Source organism: Aythya marila (genome assembly GCF_965140915.1).
Source record: "Aythya marila genome assembly, chromosome: 2".
NCBI classification, from domain to species: domain Eukaryota; kingdom Metazoa; phylum Chordata; class Aves; order Anseriformes; family Anatidae; genus Aythya; species Aythya marila.
Window position 1 is genome coordinate 59,933,246 of NC_139043.1, and position 21,146 is coordinate 59,954,391.

General features: G+C 39.2%; 1 protein-coding gene across 1 annotated transcript in view; it reads right to left on the reverse strand.

Annotated features, from left to right (window-relative positions):
- Window positions 1-21,146, reverse strand: part of POU6F2 (POU class 6 homeobox 2) — a gene marked incomplete at its 3' end in the record, with an annotated part of 316,938 nt that overhangs the window by 181,405 nt on the left and 114,387 nt on the right. The window contains exons 3-4 of the mRNA XM_082752801.1: window positions 3,552-3,643; window positions 2,354-2,582 (exon numbers count right to left, since the gene is read on the reverse strand). Of these exons, the coding sequence (XP_082608927.1) occupies window positions 2,354-2,582; window positions 3,552-3,643 (321 nt within the window). The remainder of the gene's footprint in view (window positions 1-2,353; window positions 2,583-3,551; window positions 3,644-21,146) is intronic.

A 21,146-nucleotide genomic window follows, 5' to 3' on the forward strand; every position in this document is an offset into this window, starting at 1 on the left:
ATATGGTCTGATTTCACACACAGGGCATGAACTACCCAAACTGCCTTGAACAGTATGAATATACCTATAAAAGTGCTGGCTACAAAATGGAACGCACACGCTATGATTATTTTTCAAATAACCATGAAACATATGGACCAGAAGTCAGTCATTTCAACAGAACTGATGATATCACACAGCTAAAGATATTCTCTAGAAAATGCATTCTCACCAAACTCTTACCTTCATTTACACATGCCTTGGGTGGGTAGTGGGCTATATAGGAAGCAAGAAAAGCTTACAACTGTGATTTAGGGCTCCTAAATTCTATATTAACAAAGTTCTTTTATTTCTTTGTGCATCAGTTCCACTTCCAAATAATGAAGGCAACGGTAATTCCTTTTGTCACCTGGATATTGCAAGTGTATATACAAAGTTGTGAGGTGCTTAGAGGAATGGGACGGGAGGGGAGAGAAGCAGACAAACAGCAAAGTAGCTAACATAGCTCATGGATGGGGAACTGCAAGCAAGTCCCTATTTGATTCCATGCTTGCATCTACCAGTTTGCCTAATAAAGTCAATGCTTGAAACAGCAGAGTTGCACCCTCTAGCTAGCAATTACATGCCTATAGCTAAACTAAAGAGCAAAGGTTTCCTGGCTTAATCCCTACTGGTTTGGTAATGCAGGGTGAATAAATGACGTAAGAACTGCACGAGCTTATGTTTATTTATACTACTACATACACTGCAGCCATAACTTGGAGCACTCTAGAGTGAAGGGATACATTTTTATAATGCCTGTTTCTTCATTAAGATTTCATCATCCACCTACGCTAAAAAGCCACTTCCCCTTCACTTTGTTATATATGCTTTTACCCGCTCCTGTTCCTGCATTATTTTTTTAATCTTCAGTTCCCTACTTTACATGCACTCTCAAATTTTAAACAAGCAAAATTTGTGCATTAGTGTGTCCTTTTCATCTATGATTTATGAATGACAGGTTCTTTGGTGCAGCTTAATGGTATGAGAGAGACATTATTTTAAACATTAAAGTGAAAACCATTTACAACTATGATAAGAGAGGTCTGTTGACATTAAACTTTAAAACATGCACAAGGTAAAGGCAAGTAACTGCTCCAACAGGTGAGAGTACTGTGCATGTAGTTCATAAGGGAGTTTGTTCAACACATGAGCTGTCTCTCCCTTTGCTGTTTCACAACCTGTAGGATTTGGTGCTTCAAACCATTCATCAAGTAATCAATAGCAACCATAGCATAATCACCTAAAAACTACTTAGGGTGCAGTGTAGAGCATTCATGTAATAAAATTACCATTTTGTCTGTGATAAACGTTTCCTACTACTTATGACAGCAAGAAATAATAAATACATAAATAAAACAACAACAACAAAAGCAAATTGAAGGAGCTAAAGTTTTATTTTGATATTTCCTGCCCACACCTCTACTACTTCCACACTGGATAGTCACTTCTTTACCATCCTCTTCCATTAAAGCTGTACAATTCCTCTCATAGTATTTTGGCTAATTCTTATCTAACTATACTTGGTTCAGTTCTGTTCAACAGCATCTGCCTTCTGAGAAGCAACCAAGATAATTGGGACTATTAAATAAATACATCTGTATCTCGTAACATATGTGTTTCAATTGAGTACTGTTTCTCACAGCACAGAATGCTAGAGGAAAATAGGCATGCAGTGTCTCATAGAACTGCTTTTTCAGTTGGATTTTAGACCATGAGAATACAGCAAATACCTTAGTGTAGGAGTGTTGCAATGACGAACTTTTTGCTTCTGTGGTTTGGAGTCACGTAACTCCTCCAAACGGCTTGGATGACAGATGGCAGAACCTTATTGATAAAGCAGATCTCCCACAGAAAATACAAGAATGCATATCCTGGGCAGTAATGGCAGCTAACTGAGGAAACTCTGATTTTATAATAAAAGGTTTTAAAAAGTGATTTTCATGCAATACTGTGCTTTTAGTTGCCTTTATTCATTCAGCTACTCTAATCAGCAATGGTGAAACAGAGTACTTGTCTTCATGCTGCTATTTGAAATTTTCAACTGAAACGTGAGTAAAGAACATTGATCATTGATGACAGAAAAGCCTAATGAATCATTCAAGTACTTTACAGTACTGACCTAAAGAATGTAAGAATCCAGCCTCCACTCCAGTTCTGTAAAAATGCAAATATCCGTTAAGTACCTCTCAAGTATTCAAAACCAATCCAAGCATTAACTTTCAATAAATATCAAGAGCAATATTTCATCAGATAAAGATATTGCTCTGTTTAAAAGAGACAAAGTGACACAAACAGGCAAAAGACTATTAGAAAAATGCTGAAGATAACTTACCTTGTAGATTTTGCAATGGCAAAGTCATGATGCCTCCTGCTGCAGCTGCTGCTACCAGCCCTTGGATGTTGGTGAGATTCGCTGTAGGTAGAGTTAGGACCAGTCCTTGTTGGCCCCCCAGCTGCCCAGCCATGTTGAAAGGAATAAGGATCGGCTGATTCAGGGCTGGAGTGCCTCCTGGCATCACCCCTGCTACTGCTGAGGCTAACTGTTGTGCTGTCAGTAATGGCTGTAATGAAACACAGACAGCACGCGTATTTTACTCTGCACAGCTCAGTATTATACATTAATACTTCTACTTGGGATCCTTTAGTGTTCCGGTACGGACATGCCCTGCCTCCAATATCTTCAAACATACGTTTTCACCAACCCAAAAAGCTTTGACAAACTTGACAGACTGAATCTGTAAGCCTAACTGCCATGTAGCATGGTAGCAATTCCAGTTGAATCTAGGCTGGAAAATTCATTACACAGGCACTGAAAATAATTCATGAACACAAGAAGGCCTAACTCAAGTCAGCCTACAAATATCTAAATGCCAACACTTCACAGGTTTTCCCAGTTGTATGTTGATTGGTAGGAGCTGACTACACTACAGCAACGATTACCAGAAGCTGTGTGGACCAAGCAGTATGCAAGACTGTCCTGTGAAGTGGAAGAACATTAAGTATCTTCTTAGAGTATGGTTGAACTTGGAGAAAACTATGAAGTGATATGGAAAATCTTGTAAAAGGTTTAACAGAGTCACGCTATTATGCTTACATTTTGCCATAAAGAAAATAAATATCTGGCATAAAAAATAATGAAATGCCTTTACTAATGCAAGAGCTGTGTGTGACATGCAGAACTGTCAGAGCCAATAAGGTTGCATTAAAATTGCACTAGCTTTTTAATATTAAATCATGACCTGTATTTCAAAAATAACATCTATGAGAAGTTCAAAGATTTTAACCTCCTAAACATGCAAAGCTGCTTACATTTATTTTGGAAAAACATACAAAAAGCTAACCCTTCCAGACAACTACCTTTTAAAACATACAGAAGATACATATATACATACATGCTCCCTTTTTGTAACACAGAATGCAGCCAAATAGAATCACGTCTTCCACATTATATAGATAAAAGACGATCAATCACAATTACTCACTTTTCATCAAATTGCATGCCTCGATTAGTTTAAAGGAAAGATACTGACCTGAGGCCCAACAGGAAATGCAGGATGGGACTGATTGGGTTGGTGCTGGTCACCTGGGCTTGTATCAGACAGCAGTGTGTTTCCTCTGGCCTCTAGAATTCAAAGAGGAGATTGTCTTTAATACCAAGCCTGAGGACTAGCACATTATCTTTTACTCTGATGTCACATAACATCAAGCTGAAAATGATATGTTAAAGTGCTTTATCAATAACTCAAGCACTCAAATCACTTATCAGCTGCATAAATTATGCTAACATTCATTCAGACCAGCCAACTCATTCAAGGAGATACAAAAATCTGACAGCAGTGAAACTGAAGCTATCATCAACCCAGCTAATGTGAGTTGCATTATACATCAATTTACATACAGTACATGAGCACTCCGTGTGTGTGGGAACTGCATTTTTAACGCTTAGGTGAGCATCAGCCTTTCTAATTTCTGAAAGCAAAAATTATCTGAAAAACAATCAAGTCACATCTACTTTGTATCTTAATAAAGTCTTTTCTGTTGCCACTTACTGAGGCAGAAAAGGCAGTACAATGCACAATAGAAAGGCTGAGAACGAGTATGCTTCCAAATGACAGCTATTCCCCTTGTTTTCAAAATTGTATGTGGGGGAAGAGCAAAATTCTGTGAAACCAAGGCTTTTGAGCATTTATTGAGATGATCAATATCCAACAATCGAACTATATGCTGGGCAATAATGACTTACTAAGCACAGAACAGAGTCCAGCCTTTTTTTTTTTTCTGAAGCCTGCAAAACAGATTATAAAAGGACAAGAGAAAGGAAAATGTCCTATCAGTTGCAAGAAAGTACCGAGATGTTTTGAAAATTAAGTCCACATTGTCCACTTCCTCCAAGTGAAGGACTTACATCAATCTACAAACTTTTTAAGCACTGATGGCAGAGTCAGGCCCATATTTATCTTTGAAGCTGAAAGAATGACAGTGAGTATCAGAAGTAGCTGTAAGACTACCATGGTCTTTTACAAAGAAAATTCTGGCAATGACTTCAGGTTTCCTGGTTAGTTAGGATAGCTTTAGTTCTGTTAGTTGTTGGTTTTTTTTGTTTATTTATTTATTTATTTATTTATTTATTTGATGCGTGGTTGAAATCCCATTCTAAGTAAGCCTTAACAAGATGCTCTTTTCCACTGTTTGTGCTATGATTAGCAAGTGCAAGACAATTCAGAACCAGTTTATTGGCACGCCATGGTGTGCTAAGGAAAAAAGATACAATTCTGTCATACTTATAAATTTTAAAGAGGGTATTATCAGCTCATTTAAAACAAATTCTTCTGTATATTCTCTAAGGGGACAGACTTATAAATAATGGAAATGTGAAAAAAAATACTTTGGCACATTAAGGTACAAATAAAATTGACTGCTACATATTATTCAATTGACTTCTATCTCTACAGCAAAGTGTCAATCATAACAGCATTTTAGAATAGGATTAAATAATAAGTGTTCAGAGTTATTATGCAAAAATCATAAAATCTGATTAATTTGTAATATATTTGTGTGGTCTCAAATCAGAAATGGACGTTGCTCTGGGAATACTTAAAAACATTCTATTGAAATATCTGATTTGGAACTAATAAAAACACACAGACTTGCTGACTTTTTATAAAGTGAATTCTATAAAAATATGTTTGGCATTTTCATGACCACCGTGATTTAATAATGAGAATAAGATGACCTATTATAAGTGGTAAGCATGCCAACAATTGCCTTATAACATGCAAAAAGAGACACAGTCACTATACTTTTTGTGTGCAATTTACTCCTCTGAGTTTCTGAAAAGAAACATAACTAGATATACGTGACTCAGTGAAAAACATTTCTTTCAAATGCAGTACAATCCTAATCCTGCTGCCACCATTAGGACCAAACATAGGTTTTCTTCAGTACAGGCTCCTCCTATACACAATAAGGTGCTACGTTACTAAATGCAATTTTACTTTAGGTAATTTCCACATGATGTTATAGGCTTGGGGTTTTTGTTTATTTTTGTTTTGTGTTTTAATCTTTCCATCACTGCTCATGTATAAAGTGATATTAGATCAAAGATTCAACACCAATGTATATATCCCTCCCCATTAAGATCAAGTATTATAAATCAATTTTGTTTATGCAATTTTAAGGCCCGAGATCTCTCTGTGATTTAGTTAGTATTAAAACAAGCTCTTGATAATCTGTCATGTCATTAAATTGCCCTATGAAAGCTTTGGGAGAAGTGCAAATCTGCAGTCAAATATTTACTAGAATTAGATTTAATTGCAATTACTATATCTTGAGCTCCCAGAAAATAAATAAGAAGTTCCAAATGAATACGCCTTTGTTTTCCTATTTTTAACACGGTACCACCATCCTAAGAACCACTGTTTTCTTTTATCTCTTGTACCCTAAGGATTTTGCAATATTTCATCTCATGAGCTGTATGTTGTACAAGTGGGTTATACAAGATCATAAAGCCAAATTAATTGCACTCCTTCTTTTTTGTATTGCACTAATTGGAATCACTTAGAATTACATTCCTTTCATATAGTCACTCATTGCAGATGATATATCTTTTAATTCTGTTGCTTGAACACTCTGCCTTCTTCTTCTAGCTCACTTCCTATGTGATATGGACATGCCAATAAAATAGCACACACTTTCATGTGCACAAATGTGGTTTTACATAGTACCCTGTATGAAATTATGCATACCATATTCTCAGAATTAAATTCTCATTTTTCCCCATACTTTATGTATTACCCCATAATATACCTCATCTATTCTTCATACACTTAACAAGGTACTTAGTCTCCTCCCAATCTACCTGTTATAACAGTCTTTCAAGAGTCAGTATTTTTTTCAAAATATACAGGAAAATCTGCTTGCTGAGCTGGCAGTAAATACGGAGAAGCAAGAATTTCAGGGTTAAGTTCTGCTGCATCACACAGAGTGACAGTATTCGTTTCTTACTGTACACTGTCTTCAGCGAGAAGCATAGGTCAAAGCTCCCAGGAAGGCCAAGTACAGCACAAAATCCCAGTAAAAGGCTACTTTTCCTTTTCTATCTAATAACGTTAATAGGGTGGATTCCTCTGAGTTCAGAAAATCTGTAGAGCTGGGAGAGCTCTGTCACATGCACTATTTCTGATTCACAGACTCATTGCTACTCAACCGGAAAAAAACCCTCGTTAAAACTATTGGCCTAACCTAGCAGTGTGTTTGCCCCCATGCTATTTTTCCCCTCAGTTTTCCCACCTTTATTTGGTGGCTCATTACTTCCAGATGCTGGAATGACGTCTTCAGGTAAATTATTCCACTGTGCGAATTCCACTCCTTACTAATAAAAATGAGCTGTCAAAACCTAGCCTAGATTTTCTGGTTGTCCAGGTCCAGGCTGTTACCTCCTGCTGGGCTATCCTCCAATGCTGTACAGCTTTCTACCAGCAAGGGGGATCTTGGCAAGGAACAGAGCTGGGGAGCTACCTCTCCTCTCAAGCAGGTTTTGGAAAGTTTGTTCTCTCATTACACCTGCAATTGCACTGGTGCACCTGGGGCAGGGAGACAGCAGAAATGGGGCACCCAATCTGAAAATAGAGGTAATTCTCCTTAACACCATTAGTCAAGGCAGGGAGCTAAAATTTCTCTTATAACTGAGTGCTGCCATCACAGCCCAAGTCCACGCACTTGCTCAGTACTATCGTAGGAAGAGACAGGAGTGCTAGTGCCATGGTACAGCATGACTGTAGACAAGGCTTTAATATTTAATAAGCAGTATTCATCATATGTGATTCATCATAAACTAATTATAAATTATATAATACATACATTCACCCCTCATCCTGCCAAGAGGCAGAGAGGGCATGACATAATAAAAAATTGAAGTGCACTGTAAACATTGTAAAATAACCCTCTTAAAATAAAATATTATTTAAAATAAAGCTAAGTAAAACAAAGGCAACCTTAGTCTTCCCTTATCAAAAAATAAAATAAAATCCCCAAAAGCAAGCAAAAATCTTGTTCAACAATACATAGCTTGAAAATGAGAAAACCACAAGAGGAATATGAGAAGGGAAAAAAATTCCACAAAACAAGGCCTCCAAGCCTCGTGTGAAATTACAGCTGTAAATGCACTAGTTATAACGAGGCTTTCCAATTTACTTTGTTTTGTTTCATACGCATCTTCTGCAACCTAACAGGTAATGTAGCTCCCTATGTCTTTATCTCACAGTGCCCCCCTCCACGAGGGGGGCTCCAATCCTGCCTTTACAAATGGGCACCTAATGGACTGAGGGACTTGCATCCAGATTCTCAAATCAGCATGGTTTAGGCACCCCTATCTCTTCAGCTGTAGTTACATTGTTCAGGAAAGGAGTGTGGATTGGGTCAAAGCACAACATACTTGGAGCACCACTGGCAAGGTGAACCTGCATGCTTTGCACTGCCCATCCCAGCGGCCCTTGGCACACAACACGTCCAAATCTGTCCGGGAACCTGAAGCTGACTGGCAAATGCGACTACACCGAGAAGCACTGCAGGAGATGTGATGGCATGTGTTAAACACCTCCATCTGGTTCTTTCCTCGACCTCTTGGCTCAGATGCAGAAGCGTGCTTGTGCCTGCTCCTGTGCCTCCTCTCAAACTCTGCTCCAAGTCCCACTCAAAGTCAATGCTTGAACCACAGCATGGGGCTAGCCTCAGCAGATGATCTGGACACAACTAACTTCGTGGTCTTCAAGAAGTTAATTCAGCATTAACTTGTCTCATCTTTGTACCAGAACCCAGGAGATATTGAGCCATCTCTCTTTAGTGCTCAGGGCTTTAAAAAACAAGCAGGATTAAATTTAATAACACTAGATTTTCAGTAGTCAAAAGAGTATGTAAATCCTTCTGAAATACACATTTAAGCAAAGATTTTAAATGAATCACTATTAATGAAAAGCATAGTGTTTAAAGCAACCGCTTATATTAAAACCCTTAGATACAGTTCCACAGGCTGACAGTAAATTGCTTGTATCTCTCGGTAACTGTAACAACGAGAAATCAAGAGTAGACATTTTTTTTCTTTCCCAATGAACCTACTCACATTAAAGATACAGCTTTAAGAATGAAATCATGAAAGTGAGCGTGTGAGTCTGTAAGAAAAGTCTTACATTTTTAAAACCAATAAAGCCACTCTGAGCTTGGGTTTTCATAGCAGCATTTAAATCACAAGCCATATTATCACGAAAAAAATAGACAACTTCTTAAAATAAATGAAACAGTCTGACTGATAAGATTCAAATTATCGGGTGCTGTGTGGAAGTCCATCATCTCTGATTAAAGTAACTCATCTTTTCCTTAAATGAACCCTTAATTGTCAGTAATTATACCAGGTGCAATCTTGCTGGCAAAATTTAATAGCTGAAAGAAAAAGATGCAGCTGCTAATGAAAAAATGTAACATCCTCTCCAAACAATTCTCACTCTGCCATGAAGCACCACACTGCAGCTCTTAATTTCACTGTTTTTATTTTCCTGCTGCCTCAGAGTTTGGCCATGTAGCAGGAAGCCCTTCCAAATCACCTCATCATTACTAATCAGATTGCTACACAGAATTTCACAAACACGTCCAAATTTTACAATACTTGTGGGAGATAAAATTCAGATTTTATGATGAATGTTGTATTTGTTTTACACTGGTATTATCCTGTGGTTATGAGAGGAGATATTCCTGTAATCTTAGCAAAGAAAACCAAGCACTGAAAGTAAATGAGATTAATGAATCCCTCATTGAAAGGTCTGTATTCAGGCTTGGACTTCTCATATTTAATTTAGTAGCCAGATAGTTGTCTTATTCCAGTCTGTGGCCAAGATGTGGCATATAATTCACTCATCTGGATCGTATCAAACTTCTTTCTATATCAAGTTAACCCACAGATCGGTAAGCTATTCACCTTTTCCTGCTGACCTCTACTTCTGAGCTTTTATTTTTAGGAAGTGATTTCAGCCTCACAAAGAAAACCAAACAGGAGACCAAGGCTTGTGCAGAGTTACCAGCAGCACCTGGCAACTCTGAAACCTAGCAATGTTACAACTCTTGGTACCATTATTTTACTGCTGATCATTTTAGTAAGACATCCAAGCACTGTGCTTGTTTTCCACAAAGTCAGTTTATCTCCTTTGTCTCAACTTACATAACTTAATTCACTCTTAGTTCTTCTTTACCTATGTATAAAAATCTTCTAGTTTACCTTTTAAAATGTTTGTAGTGTGATAAGGAAACACCATACTGATCTAGTGTACTGGCATATATGCCAATGCAGTATCTTGTACAGAAAAGCTAAAAATCCTGCCTTTAAAATGGATTGAATTAGACAGCTGAACGAATAGAGCAGATTTGCTTTACTGACTGTATCATTCAGTGCTTAAGTAAGTAAAACCCCACAGTTTTATACTTATCTGAAACTGCCACACAGTTGCTACAGCAAAGCTACCAAAATTCTGAGCCGAGCTCAGAATCAGTCTGCCAGCAGTGCACAAACCCTTGCCTTTGCCTCCTCCCTGGGGATATTTCCTCCTAAAGGATCGTTTCTGGCAAGGTACATAAGGTAGTTGAAATGACTGTGCTCATTACCTATATGCACTGAGCTATGCTTGTATTTACACACCTGCATCTTTCTGGGTAAGAACTGAAAACATTAAACCTTCACAACTGTTTATAATGAAAATCAAGCTATTAAAGTGATTCATGATAAAAAGAACTTCTCATGGGCATCCACCAGTTATGTTTACTACCAAACAAACAAACAAACAACTACCAAAGACACAAAAATCATGGACAATGCAAAATTCCAGCTCTGCCAACTGCCTCAAATTTTCTTTCACGTCTCTATCTTTTCTCCTTTTTCACTGTCTTTTCTTCTTTTTCCTTTCTGAAACTGCAAAAAAAAATTCCTGTTGGTGCCTATGTGAATATTCTTCCACTTTAGATACTTCATGTCAGAAAAGGAGCATAGCCACTGCAGAGAAAGTGAAGGAATATAATTGCAAAAGTATGTTCTTTATTCAAAATAGACTCATTCTACTTTTCACCCCCTAAGTACAGTGCATAAAAATCCCTTGTTAATGGTACATACATTTTTTATGAATTGGACCCTTCATATTGAGAGTTCTAGTTGCTTTTCTACTGTATGCATTAGCACAAATATAATCACATTAAGGTCACAAAGACCCTATCAGTTTTCCCTGAATTCATACAACATTTCATACTCACTGTTTGCTGTTAGTGCTGGTGAATGCAATGATGATAAAGGTTACTTACCAGAAGATGGACAGTTGAATGCATTATTATTTCATGTTGGGCAGCTGATCCCTAGCTAAGAAGGGCAGGAGGCTTCTCTAAATTAAACTTCCCTTTCTTTCCAGCCCTGCCAGCTTACTAAATGCCAAAGAGCAAGCACATTAAAAAGATCTATTTTGGAAAAACTGCCATAGTTTGCCATCTTTCTATAGCTAACTAACATTTCTGTATGATTTTTACAGCATTTATCTATGCAGGTGGTTTTGTTCTTGACAGGGTAGGGGGCAAGTTGGGCTTTCTACCAAAAGGACAATTTCCTGATACTCACCCTCCTAATCTGATTCCCCTACCTTCCCCCAAATAAGGCACACGGTGATGGTATCTTATAAGGACATATACATTGATGCTTGCCTGGGAAACCTTGCACAACTTATGTATTATGGGCTTGGCTGCTGGCACTACAGGCTGGTGAACGCCTGGCAATACATGTGGGCAGCCTCTAGTGTGCCATTTAGGCGTTTGGGAGGAAGAGAAGGGTAGTGTGGCTGACTTCTTTTGTTTTTAGAGGTTCCTTTAATAGACTTACTTACAAAGGGTGGGGCTGATCTGATCTAATGACAGAAATTTAACTCACAGCTTCCAGGGACTGGAAAGAAAAAGCTGTAAAGTGAGGAGGGGATGAGCCTAGTGTCCAATCAAACCTATGAGAGACTGTTTAGGAATTCAAATTGTCTAGTTCAGTGAGTGGGAAATATCCAGTTAAGGGAAGAGATGTTCATTTAAACCCAGTAAAAGTACCAGGCACTGACATCTTCTGCAGAGCCAGTGTTCAGTGAAATGCACCCCACAATATATGTAAACTGCTACTGGAGTGTCCTGTCCAGCAAGGATGGTCAAGCAACAGTGGTTTATCACTCTTGCTCCTGAGTTCACTGTCTGGTTTCATCCCTCCGGTGTCTTTAACAATTTCACACTCTCTGCTGTGTTCTTTACACAGCCCTGTGGGGCAGCTCCATCAAGTGTCTCATTACAGGTTGTTCAGCTGTTCAGACATTATTGAGACTCTTGACAGAGCTGTCCCACAGAGCGGCATGCTGCAGGAGTCCAGTCAAGATCTGTGAGGAAACCTTAACAGCAGTAGCAACTCTGTATGCAGGAGACCACGCTCCTAGATCAGGCTAAATCACAAAGCAGCTAAAGTTCACATTATAAACCTATTTAGCTGCACACGTACCTTCAAAAATTCCTAGCTACAAAAATTCAACAGCCCTTCCCCTTTGAAAGTAGCCTGCACTGTCTGATGTCTGCAGCATGTCCTCATGATGTGGCTCAGCAGGGTGGGCCATTATTTCAAATGAAAGTGTGGCTGCCAGTTGCAGAAACTTCTGGTACGCATGCCTCCAGATCGTTTTAATCTTGAACTAACTTCTGTCTCTTTGCTATTGTCCGAAATCAACTGTAGTGACTATTTACAAAGGGCTTTGTCAGGATTTCCCAAATACTTTATTTTTTTAAAGACTTTTTTAAAAAAAAAAAAAAAAATCTGCTGGCCAGATCTTCAAGATCTGGCCCATTCAAGATCGGCCCATCTACAAGAAGGGCCGGAGGGCAGACCCGGGAAACTACAGGCCTGTCAGTTTGACCTCAGTGCCAGGAAAGCTCATGGAGCAGATCCTCCTGAGAGTCATCATGCAGCACTTGCAGGGCAAGCAGGCGATCAGGCCCAGTCAGCATGGCTTTATGAAAGGCAGGTCATGCCTGACGAACCTGATCTCCTTCTATGACAAAGTGACGCGCTGGGTGGACGAGGGAAAGGCTGTGGATGTGGTCTACCTTGACTTCAGCAAGGCTTTTGACACCGTCTCCCACAGCATTCTCCTCAAGAAACTGGCTGCTCTTGGCTTGGACTGGTGCACGCTTCGTTGGGTTAGAAACTGGCTGGATAGCCGGGCCCAAAGAGTCGTGGTGAATGGAGCCAAGTCCAGTTGGAGGCCAGTCACTAGTGGCGTCCCCCAGGGCTCGGTGCTGGGGCCGGTCCTCTTTAATATCTTCATCGATGATCTGGACGAGGGCATCGAGTGCACCCTCAGTAAGTTCGCAGATGACACCAAGTTAGGTGCGTGTGTCGATCTGCTTGAGGGTAGGAAGGCTCTGCAGGAGGATCTGGATAGGCTGCACCGATGGGCTGAGGTCAACTGCATGAAGTTCAACAAGGCCAAGTGCCGGGTCCTGCACCTGGGGCGCAATAACCCCAAGCAGAGCTACAGGCTGGGAGAGAAATGGTTGGAGAGCTGCCAGGCAGAGAAGGACCTGGGAGTGATGGTGGATAGTCGGCTGAATATGAGCCAGCAGTGTGCTCAGGTGGCCAAGAAGGCCAACGGCATCCTGGCTTGTATCAGGAACAGTGTGACCAGCAGGGCTAGGGAGGTGATCGTCCCCCTGTACTCAGCTCTGGTGAGGCCGCACCTCGAGTACTGTGTTCAGTTTTGGGCCCCTCGCTACAAGAAGGACATGGAGGTGCTTGAGCGGGTGCAGAGAAGGGCTGTGAAGCTGGTGAGGGGCCTGGAGAACAAGTCCTACGAGGAGCAGCTGAGGGAGCTGGGCTTGTTCAGCCTGGAGAAGAGGAGGCTCAGGGGCGACCTTATCGCTCTCTATGGGTACCTCAAGGGAGGCTGTAGCGAGGTGGGGGTTGGCCTGTTCTCCCACGTGCCTGGTGACAGGACGAGGGGGAATGGGCTTAAGTTGAGCCAGGGGAGTTTTAGGTTAGATGTTAGGAAGAACTTCTTCACTGAAAGGGTTGTGAGGCACTGGAACAGGCTGCCCAGGGAAGTGGTTGAGTCACCATCCCTGGAAGTCTTCAAAAGACGTTTAGATGTAGAGCTTAGGGAAATGGTTTAGTGGGGACTGTTAGCGTTAGGTCAGAGGTTGGACTCGATGATCTTGAGGTCTCTTCCAACCTAGAAAATTCTGTGATTCTGTGATTCTGTGATCTTGCAAGCTATGTCCAGCCTGATTGCCACTAAACCATGTTTAAAACACTTGGCAAGGACTTTTGGTTGTCCTCACTTCCATTCCACTCCTCTTCTCTGGAACAAAATTAAAAAAAAACAAACAAAAAAAAAAAAAAAAAAACACACTAAAGAACTTGTAGTTGGCATACCATCCTGTCTGCCTCCCACATCCAGACAGCTATCTGAGCTACCCTAGACAATGATAGCGAAACCACTAGGATGGTCTTTCACACATTAAAAATACCCTAAATGAAGGACTGAATGTCTTACAAACATTTTGGCGTTGTTCCTGCAATATGTTGCCTTTATGTCAAACTCCTGCTGGATTTCACACATGTTGGATTAGTTCTTTAGGAAGGGTTTGAGAGTACAGCACAGACTAAAAAGCTTTATACATAACAGGTATGTATTCCTGGACAATCATATTGCATGAAGGACCTACTAGTTAGTAACACCTTGTCATGGCAAGACCTCTGTTGTAAGAACATGTCATGCAGGAAGGAAATCAGCAAAAAAAAATGCTGCACGACTTAGCTTTGCCAAAATACCAAGTGGCAGGCAACTTGCTTCCAAGAGTTGAGAGAAAGGGCACTGTGATACATCCTAACAGGATTAAACTACATGGAATACACAAACTGTTTCTAATCCACAAGAATGCTTGCATTCATATATATGTGTATGCCTGCCTATATATAGATATTTATTTTTAAACAAGTTAGTTTCTTACATCCTTTTCATTTTTATATTTTTGTTCTGTTTATTTTTTCATCATTACTGTAATTGAAAAATATCTACTGGTAAAAGATGCTATTAATTTAAGTGCATTCATAGTGTTTTATGTCACTAATAGACTTAGGTAACATTATTCTTTTATCCTTTTTACAAAGCATAATTTTATTGTCCTCTAATTTCTAAGATTTTACTTCCACTTAAAGTCAAGCAGAGTGAGGGCTTTGCAGAATTCTATTATATTATTGTCCTGTCGTTATTCTGACTCCATTACACAACAACACAAAACCAGCATCAGCTTCCATTTGTCATATTATTTATCTTGAGGATTATGTCAGATCTCAGACTGTGTACGTGCCTACTAAACATAATTCTGAACTGGGCAAAAAGTAATCACTGATTCCTTCTAAAAACACTTTCAAAGAAAACATTTTTTAAGTATTCTATATTTCTTTAAGAGCTGTACTTTCTGATTTTGTCCCAAGTAACCCTTTAGAAAAATTGAGCTATATGTGAAATTAATAAATAAATAAAGTTAATGTTTAAAGGTACATATAGACAAACTTGAACTTTGCCCATATACTCAGATGACCAACATCAGCCAGTCCTGGTGAGGAAGCCCCACTGCTGTGTTCGCATGGTGCTCTGCATGTGCTACTTTATGCTGGTACGTATGTGTAGCATCGCTCTAACAGTCACACTGCTTCTAGACAGATGTCTTGTGTCTGGCTGCATGCATGAGAGGGCCCTGGGCCCACCTTTCCAACAAGTCATATCCTTTGGCAGCCTACGCATGGCTCAGTGCACCTGATGTGGATTCCCTTTCCATTCTTAATATTTTCTTTTAGTTTTCCTGCCTTTGTGGACATACAGAGGACAATCAGGGTTGGTTTGAAACAGCTACCACTTTCACCAACCTTTCCTTATAGCTGTCATAACTGAAAATAAATTAATAAATAAATAAAATAAGAAATCTGAGAGATAAGGTGCAAATCTGACAAAAGCAAAAATTAGGTTTAATCATCACAGAGTTCCTCTGAGACCTTCACCAGACCTTTTAATCTCTCACTTGGGGAGTATGATTAGTACCTCAGAACTTAGAAAAGTCCTAGATGACAGAAGCTTGTAAAATTAGAGTGGCTGCATTGGCAGGTATTACCTGCATGCAGCTTCCTCCAGTCACAGACTTTGTATCATCTGACACTGCCCCCCCACTTTTATGGCAAGCACAGTTGATATTGTACAATGTCTGCAAACTGGGGCTCTGCAGTTGCCTTTCCTGCATGCTGAAGGAACCTGCACTCAAGCTCTGTGAGGTAACCATGTCATGTTTGGCACAAAGCCACTCATGTCTCCTTGCATTCTCATGTTGGCACAAAAAGCTCCTACTACATCTTGTCTTTCCGTAACATCACAACACATGCTGGCTTATGAAGAATTCCTGGAGGAAATAATATTTGCTTACTATTAACTATATAGTCCCAAGTGAGTTTCTGATCGCAACCAGTTATTCCATTAACAATCTCCCAGACTGCTTCCTTTGTTATTCTGTACGACCTGTTGATGATACAGATAACAATACACCACATAAATTGCACCTCAGCAAGAGATGTCTGGGTTCAAAACTCAACTTAGATTAAAAATAAACAACAAATAACTGTGTCCATACTTATGGTCTTCTCAATTTAACGGTATTCAAAGTGTCTCCAAGGAAAATCCATTCCTTTACCACAATATGTACAGCTGACATTCTTGTTCATAAGACTGGTGTATACAGCAAACAGGATGTTTCAGTCATCAGGCAGCATACCATTCGTATGTGTTGGTGTACTTCAAACGTGTATTGTTATAATAGCACCGTTTTCACTTAATGTTATTCTAATGACTTTCTTCCAAAGAGCATCTGTGGACACCACAAATCCCTAAATGGTAACAATGGATAAACATCAGCTTGAGAAATTCAGGGCTGTATTATTTATGAAGCTGCAATTCTCCTGTAAATAAACCAGTTGTTAAAATGATATGTATCTATGTAATTGAGTCTTCTGTATACAAATAAATAAAGCTTTATTGCAATGTCAGAAGTTAACAGACCAGTCAATAAAATCAATAACTCACTTTTTCTTGCTTATATATCTAACTTTTCTCCACCTTTCCTATGTCCTCTGTTTGTTCTGGTTACACATTAACACGCTGAAGGATATATAGCTCTTATGATATTGTTTAGTAAATGGTGGTCTGAAATAAAATCTTAAGAAACACCGCCTCAGCAATTTAATACTCTCACTATTTACTGTGTACTTTAACATATACCTGTCTGGTATAAATCAGGGAGAAAGAAACTGTCTTGGTCTATATATATCAGAGTCTTAGAGATTTTTAATGTGAACGACTACATGAAGGTCTAAGTAAATTAGGCTCATATTGATACGTTTAGCTAAAAGTGCTCCAGGCCTGGATTGCATTATCGTATAACCACTGTCAAAATGGCACTGCCAGATTATAACACTGCGCTTACTTATGCCTCTATGGTTAAGGTTGTGTCAACGTTTCCATTACACTCCCCATTTTTCAAATGTTTATAACTTGGCTGTAAAATTTGCTTTGGGCTGAAACTTGGTGAACCAGAAGCCAGATCCTACAAATCTTTACTCAAGAAAGTTGACCATTTTATTTCAGTGGGAGCCTTTCCATTAGCTGAGTCCTGCCAGACTATAAGACTGCAAGGTCAAAGTTTATGAGCCTGCTTGTTCTATTTATTTAATTAAAAGAGGATTGGGTCCCTTTAAAAATGTGGGTGCTTTTTTTTTTTTTTTTTTTTTTTTTAAGATATGGAAGCACTGGAAAGTAATACTTGATTTTGTGATGTGATTAGGTCCGTAACTTGATAATCCCTTGTTTTCAGTACTTATAAGAAGAAGAAGAAAAATTAACAGCCAAGCTGCTGCAATGTAAAAACTAGCCGTGGGGCATATGCACTAAATTTTGTTCCACTAATTACATTTTGTGGGTTTTCATCTGGGATTTAGCACACCTCCTAAACAGGGTAAAATTGGGATGGTTCCAAATGAGCCATTCTTGTCTATTAGGAATACAAACATGTTCACAAAAGCGATCTTATTATGTATACTCCATACAGGCTCTTCATTCAAAAATATTTTAACAGATGTCATGCTGGATAAATATAATGGCTCATCTGAGGCTTAGAAACACTTTACTCACAGTAGAAACAAATTTGGGCAGCATTTTTCAAATTGAGTTAAGTCCTTAATACACACCCACAGGCTTACTTAGACTTATAGATACAATATCTTTTTCTTTCGTCCTCCTTAGCTAGCTGACCACATGATCCGTTATCGATGAAAATGTTTCTGTTCTGATGCTGCTTTCTTGGTTCACTGCTGAAATACATCCTGACTCTGCATTTTACTTTTGGGTAAGATTACTGTGGAGCACTGTTTGGAGGACAAACATAAGCCCATTTTGCATTGCTCCAGCAGCCTATGGATTCTTAAGCAAAGCACAGGAAGTCCATGATGTACAATAGCATCCTCTGTTCACAGATTGACCACAGACAGGGTTGTCCAAAACAGCAGTGTCCAAAAACAGCAGTGTCCAAAAACAGCAACACATGCCTATGCTTTATTAATCTATGTCCAAAAAAGAAAAAGAAAAAGAAAGGAAAACACAAACAGGCTACTTGTTTTGTGAGGCATTGGAACAGGCTGCCCAGGGAAGTGGTGGAGTCACCATCCTTGGAAGTCTTCAAAAGACGTTTAGATGTAGAGCTTAGGGATATGGTTTAGTGGAGGGCTGTTAGCGTTAGGTTGGAGGTTGGACTCGATGACCTTGAGGTCTCTTCCAACCTAGAAAAAATTCTGTGATACTTTTAAAACAGATACAGAATATAAAACCCTTTGATGAGCAACATAAGATTATGCACTTTGTGATCCCTTTTTGAGTTTCATTTGAAAGACAGACCTGCACTTCTGCTTTCACTGTCTCTGGTGCAGAAGAGCCGTGTGTTGCTGTAAGCTAATTTGGCTTGGTACTATAATGGTATCAAGCAAATAACTTCACTCTTGTGAGCAGACACACTGGACTCACTTAAGTATGGGCCACTAGTGATGCTTCTTTACGCTCCTTGGGTAAGACCCCTCTGTGCATAGAGAGACTTGGTGGTACTACTCTCAGAGCTTAGAGAGGTTGCAAGGCTTTACCAGAATTGAAATATTTTCTTTAAGTTTACACGATTTTGTTTGGCACTGAAGAACTAGGCTCTGGCAGCTGCACAGATGCAAGTACATAATTAATAAAGAGGGATATCTGCTGAGAACAGCATGAATATTCCTTGCATGGAAGTTACTTTCTTCCCCATAAGTTTCATTTTGTGTCATATAGTAACAGAGAGACAAATTGTGTCATTAAACTACAGACCTTCTGCTTTCCAGTAAAGTAGGTTACTTTAAAGTACATATGTCTTTCACAAAGTTTGAGAACTTAAACACCAGGTTGTATGATAGTGCATGCACCTGACATACCAACTTGCAAGATCACCTGATGGCTGTGCTGTGACATGCTGGGGCCAGAGGTTATCACCCCGGGCAGCAAGCAGGGATGCTAGGTTTTCTCAGCAGACCCCACGCCAGGGCCAAGGTCTCTGAGGCCTGTCCTTGTCTGTGGATATTGAGGGACAGCGAACCTTACATTGTTCTCCAAGGCTTTTCACTGGGGCTGCACTCATCCACTCTTATAGTGCCAGTTGTAGCTCATACTAGCACAACTCATACTTTTTGTGTGGGACTGATCCAAAGCCTGGTGGTGCCAAGAGAATGGCTTAGGTCAAGTTAAATGAGTTTTGACTAAAACCTAAATAAAGTGACAGATAGGTTATTTGGTTCTGATGGGTTTAAACGGTGGAGTGCAGATCTTTAGTATACGAGACGGATACCTTCTTTTTCTGTTGGGTGTGTACAGATCGTATGATGCAGCACTCTCCTAGTTAGACTACACAGACCCCTCATAACATACATACACTTAACATTTGACACCTGACATACCTCTTCTACAAAAGAATCAGTCTCAGGATGTGGTTACATTTCTTGGACCCCCTTTCCTTCTCAGTTTCCTTTTTTTTCTGTGCTGTATTCTTCAACTTTGATGAGAATTATTTGACTAAACCCCTGAAACAGTGGCTCCAATAATATCAAAATATGTGGGGTTAATTGCTTATATTTTTAAAGGCCAGGTGGCTCACCAAAAAAACTCTCAAATGCAGTAATGTAAGGCAATTTTAAAACCCATTATTTTCAGAGAATTTATTTGTACGTGGAATAAAAATAGAATGGGAATTAGAATTTAGAAATGGGCATTAGAATGGGAATAGGGCAGTCAGTCAGATAAGAGGGGTGACAGATCCTGTCACCAACACAAGTGTTTAAACATATCAGAGCTCACTCGAGGCTGGAGGCACCCCACACTTCTCCCTCTCATGCTGGAATGGAAAGTAGAATTTCCCCCTAGTGGGAACAGCTCATCTTCCAAGGATACTTTTCCACAAAGATAAATATTTTCAAACACTGGATCATATTCACACTCTTCTCCTGTAGTTACCAAAGATATAAATATATTAATATTTCAAAACTACAATATAATGCAATAAGATTCACCATAACAACATCCACCAGAGAGGACAACTTAAAAGAAAAGCATTACATTTTCTGTATGAAGCGATATGTAATGACCATTGCCTAGAAATGGATCAATCTGGCTCCAGTGGAGCAGCAGCATAAGCATTCAAAACAGCAATAACTAGAAGCTCTGGTGAGGTAGTTTTCTTCCCAATATCATCTTATTTTATCCCCCCTGAGCAAGGTTGAAAGTCATGCTGAAAAAACATCCAAAGAGAGCTTTCTGTCCCTGCCCCCATCCTTGAAATTCTTGATTTTATTAATAATTCTCTACGGGCTACCAATTTCCAGTTGTAACACACTGTACTGAGTCCAATTACAACCACCACAAATCCTATTCTTTTATGGGTTTACAGCTTTGGGGAGATAAAAGCACACTATGAAACAAAATTACATACAGAATTTGTACTTTAAAAGAAAAGTTTTGGTTTTGAAATATTTTTTCCATTTAAATTTCATACAATTGGTGGGAATAATGTAGATAATTCATAAGGTTATTGTTGTCTTTCTACTCCTTTAATATACTTTTAAATAATGTATTTTGTTATTTCAAGGGAACACAAGATTTAAGACTGAGTTTTCATATTTGAATGCCAGATCCTTGTATCTCACTGAACTGTGTTCCACAAAGAACAAGAGTTTTCCACAATATTTCTACTTTACACTTTGACAGACAACTTGATTCCAAACCAATAATTGAATTTAAATAACCCTGATCTTCTGTAATATGCATCACTTTATGGTTGTTCTCAAGGGGTATGCTTGAAAGTTGTAAAAGGTCATGACAGAAGTGCCAAATATCAAGATAAATGCCAAAGCCATATTTAGTCAGCTCACAGTCTCCTTGTATCATTGAGGAAAAGAAACCACAGCAAAACTCACA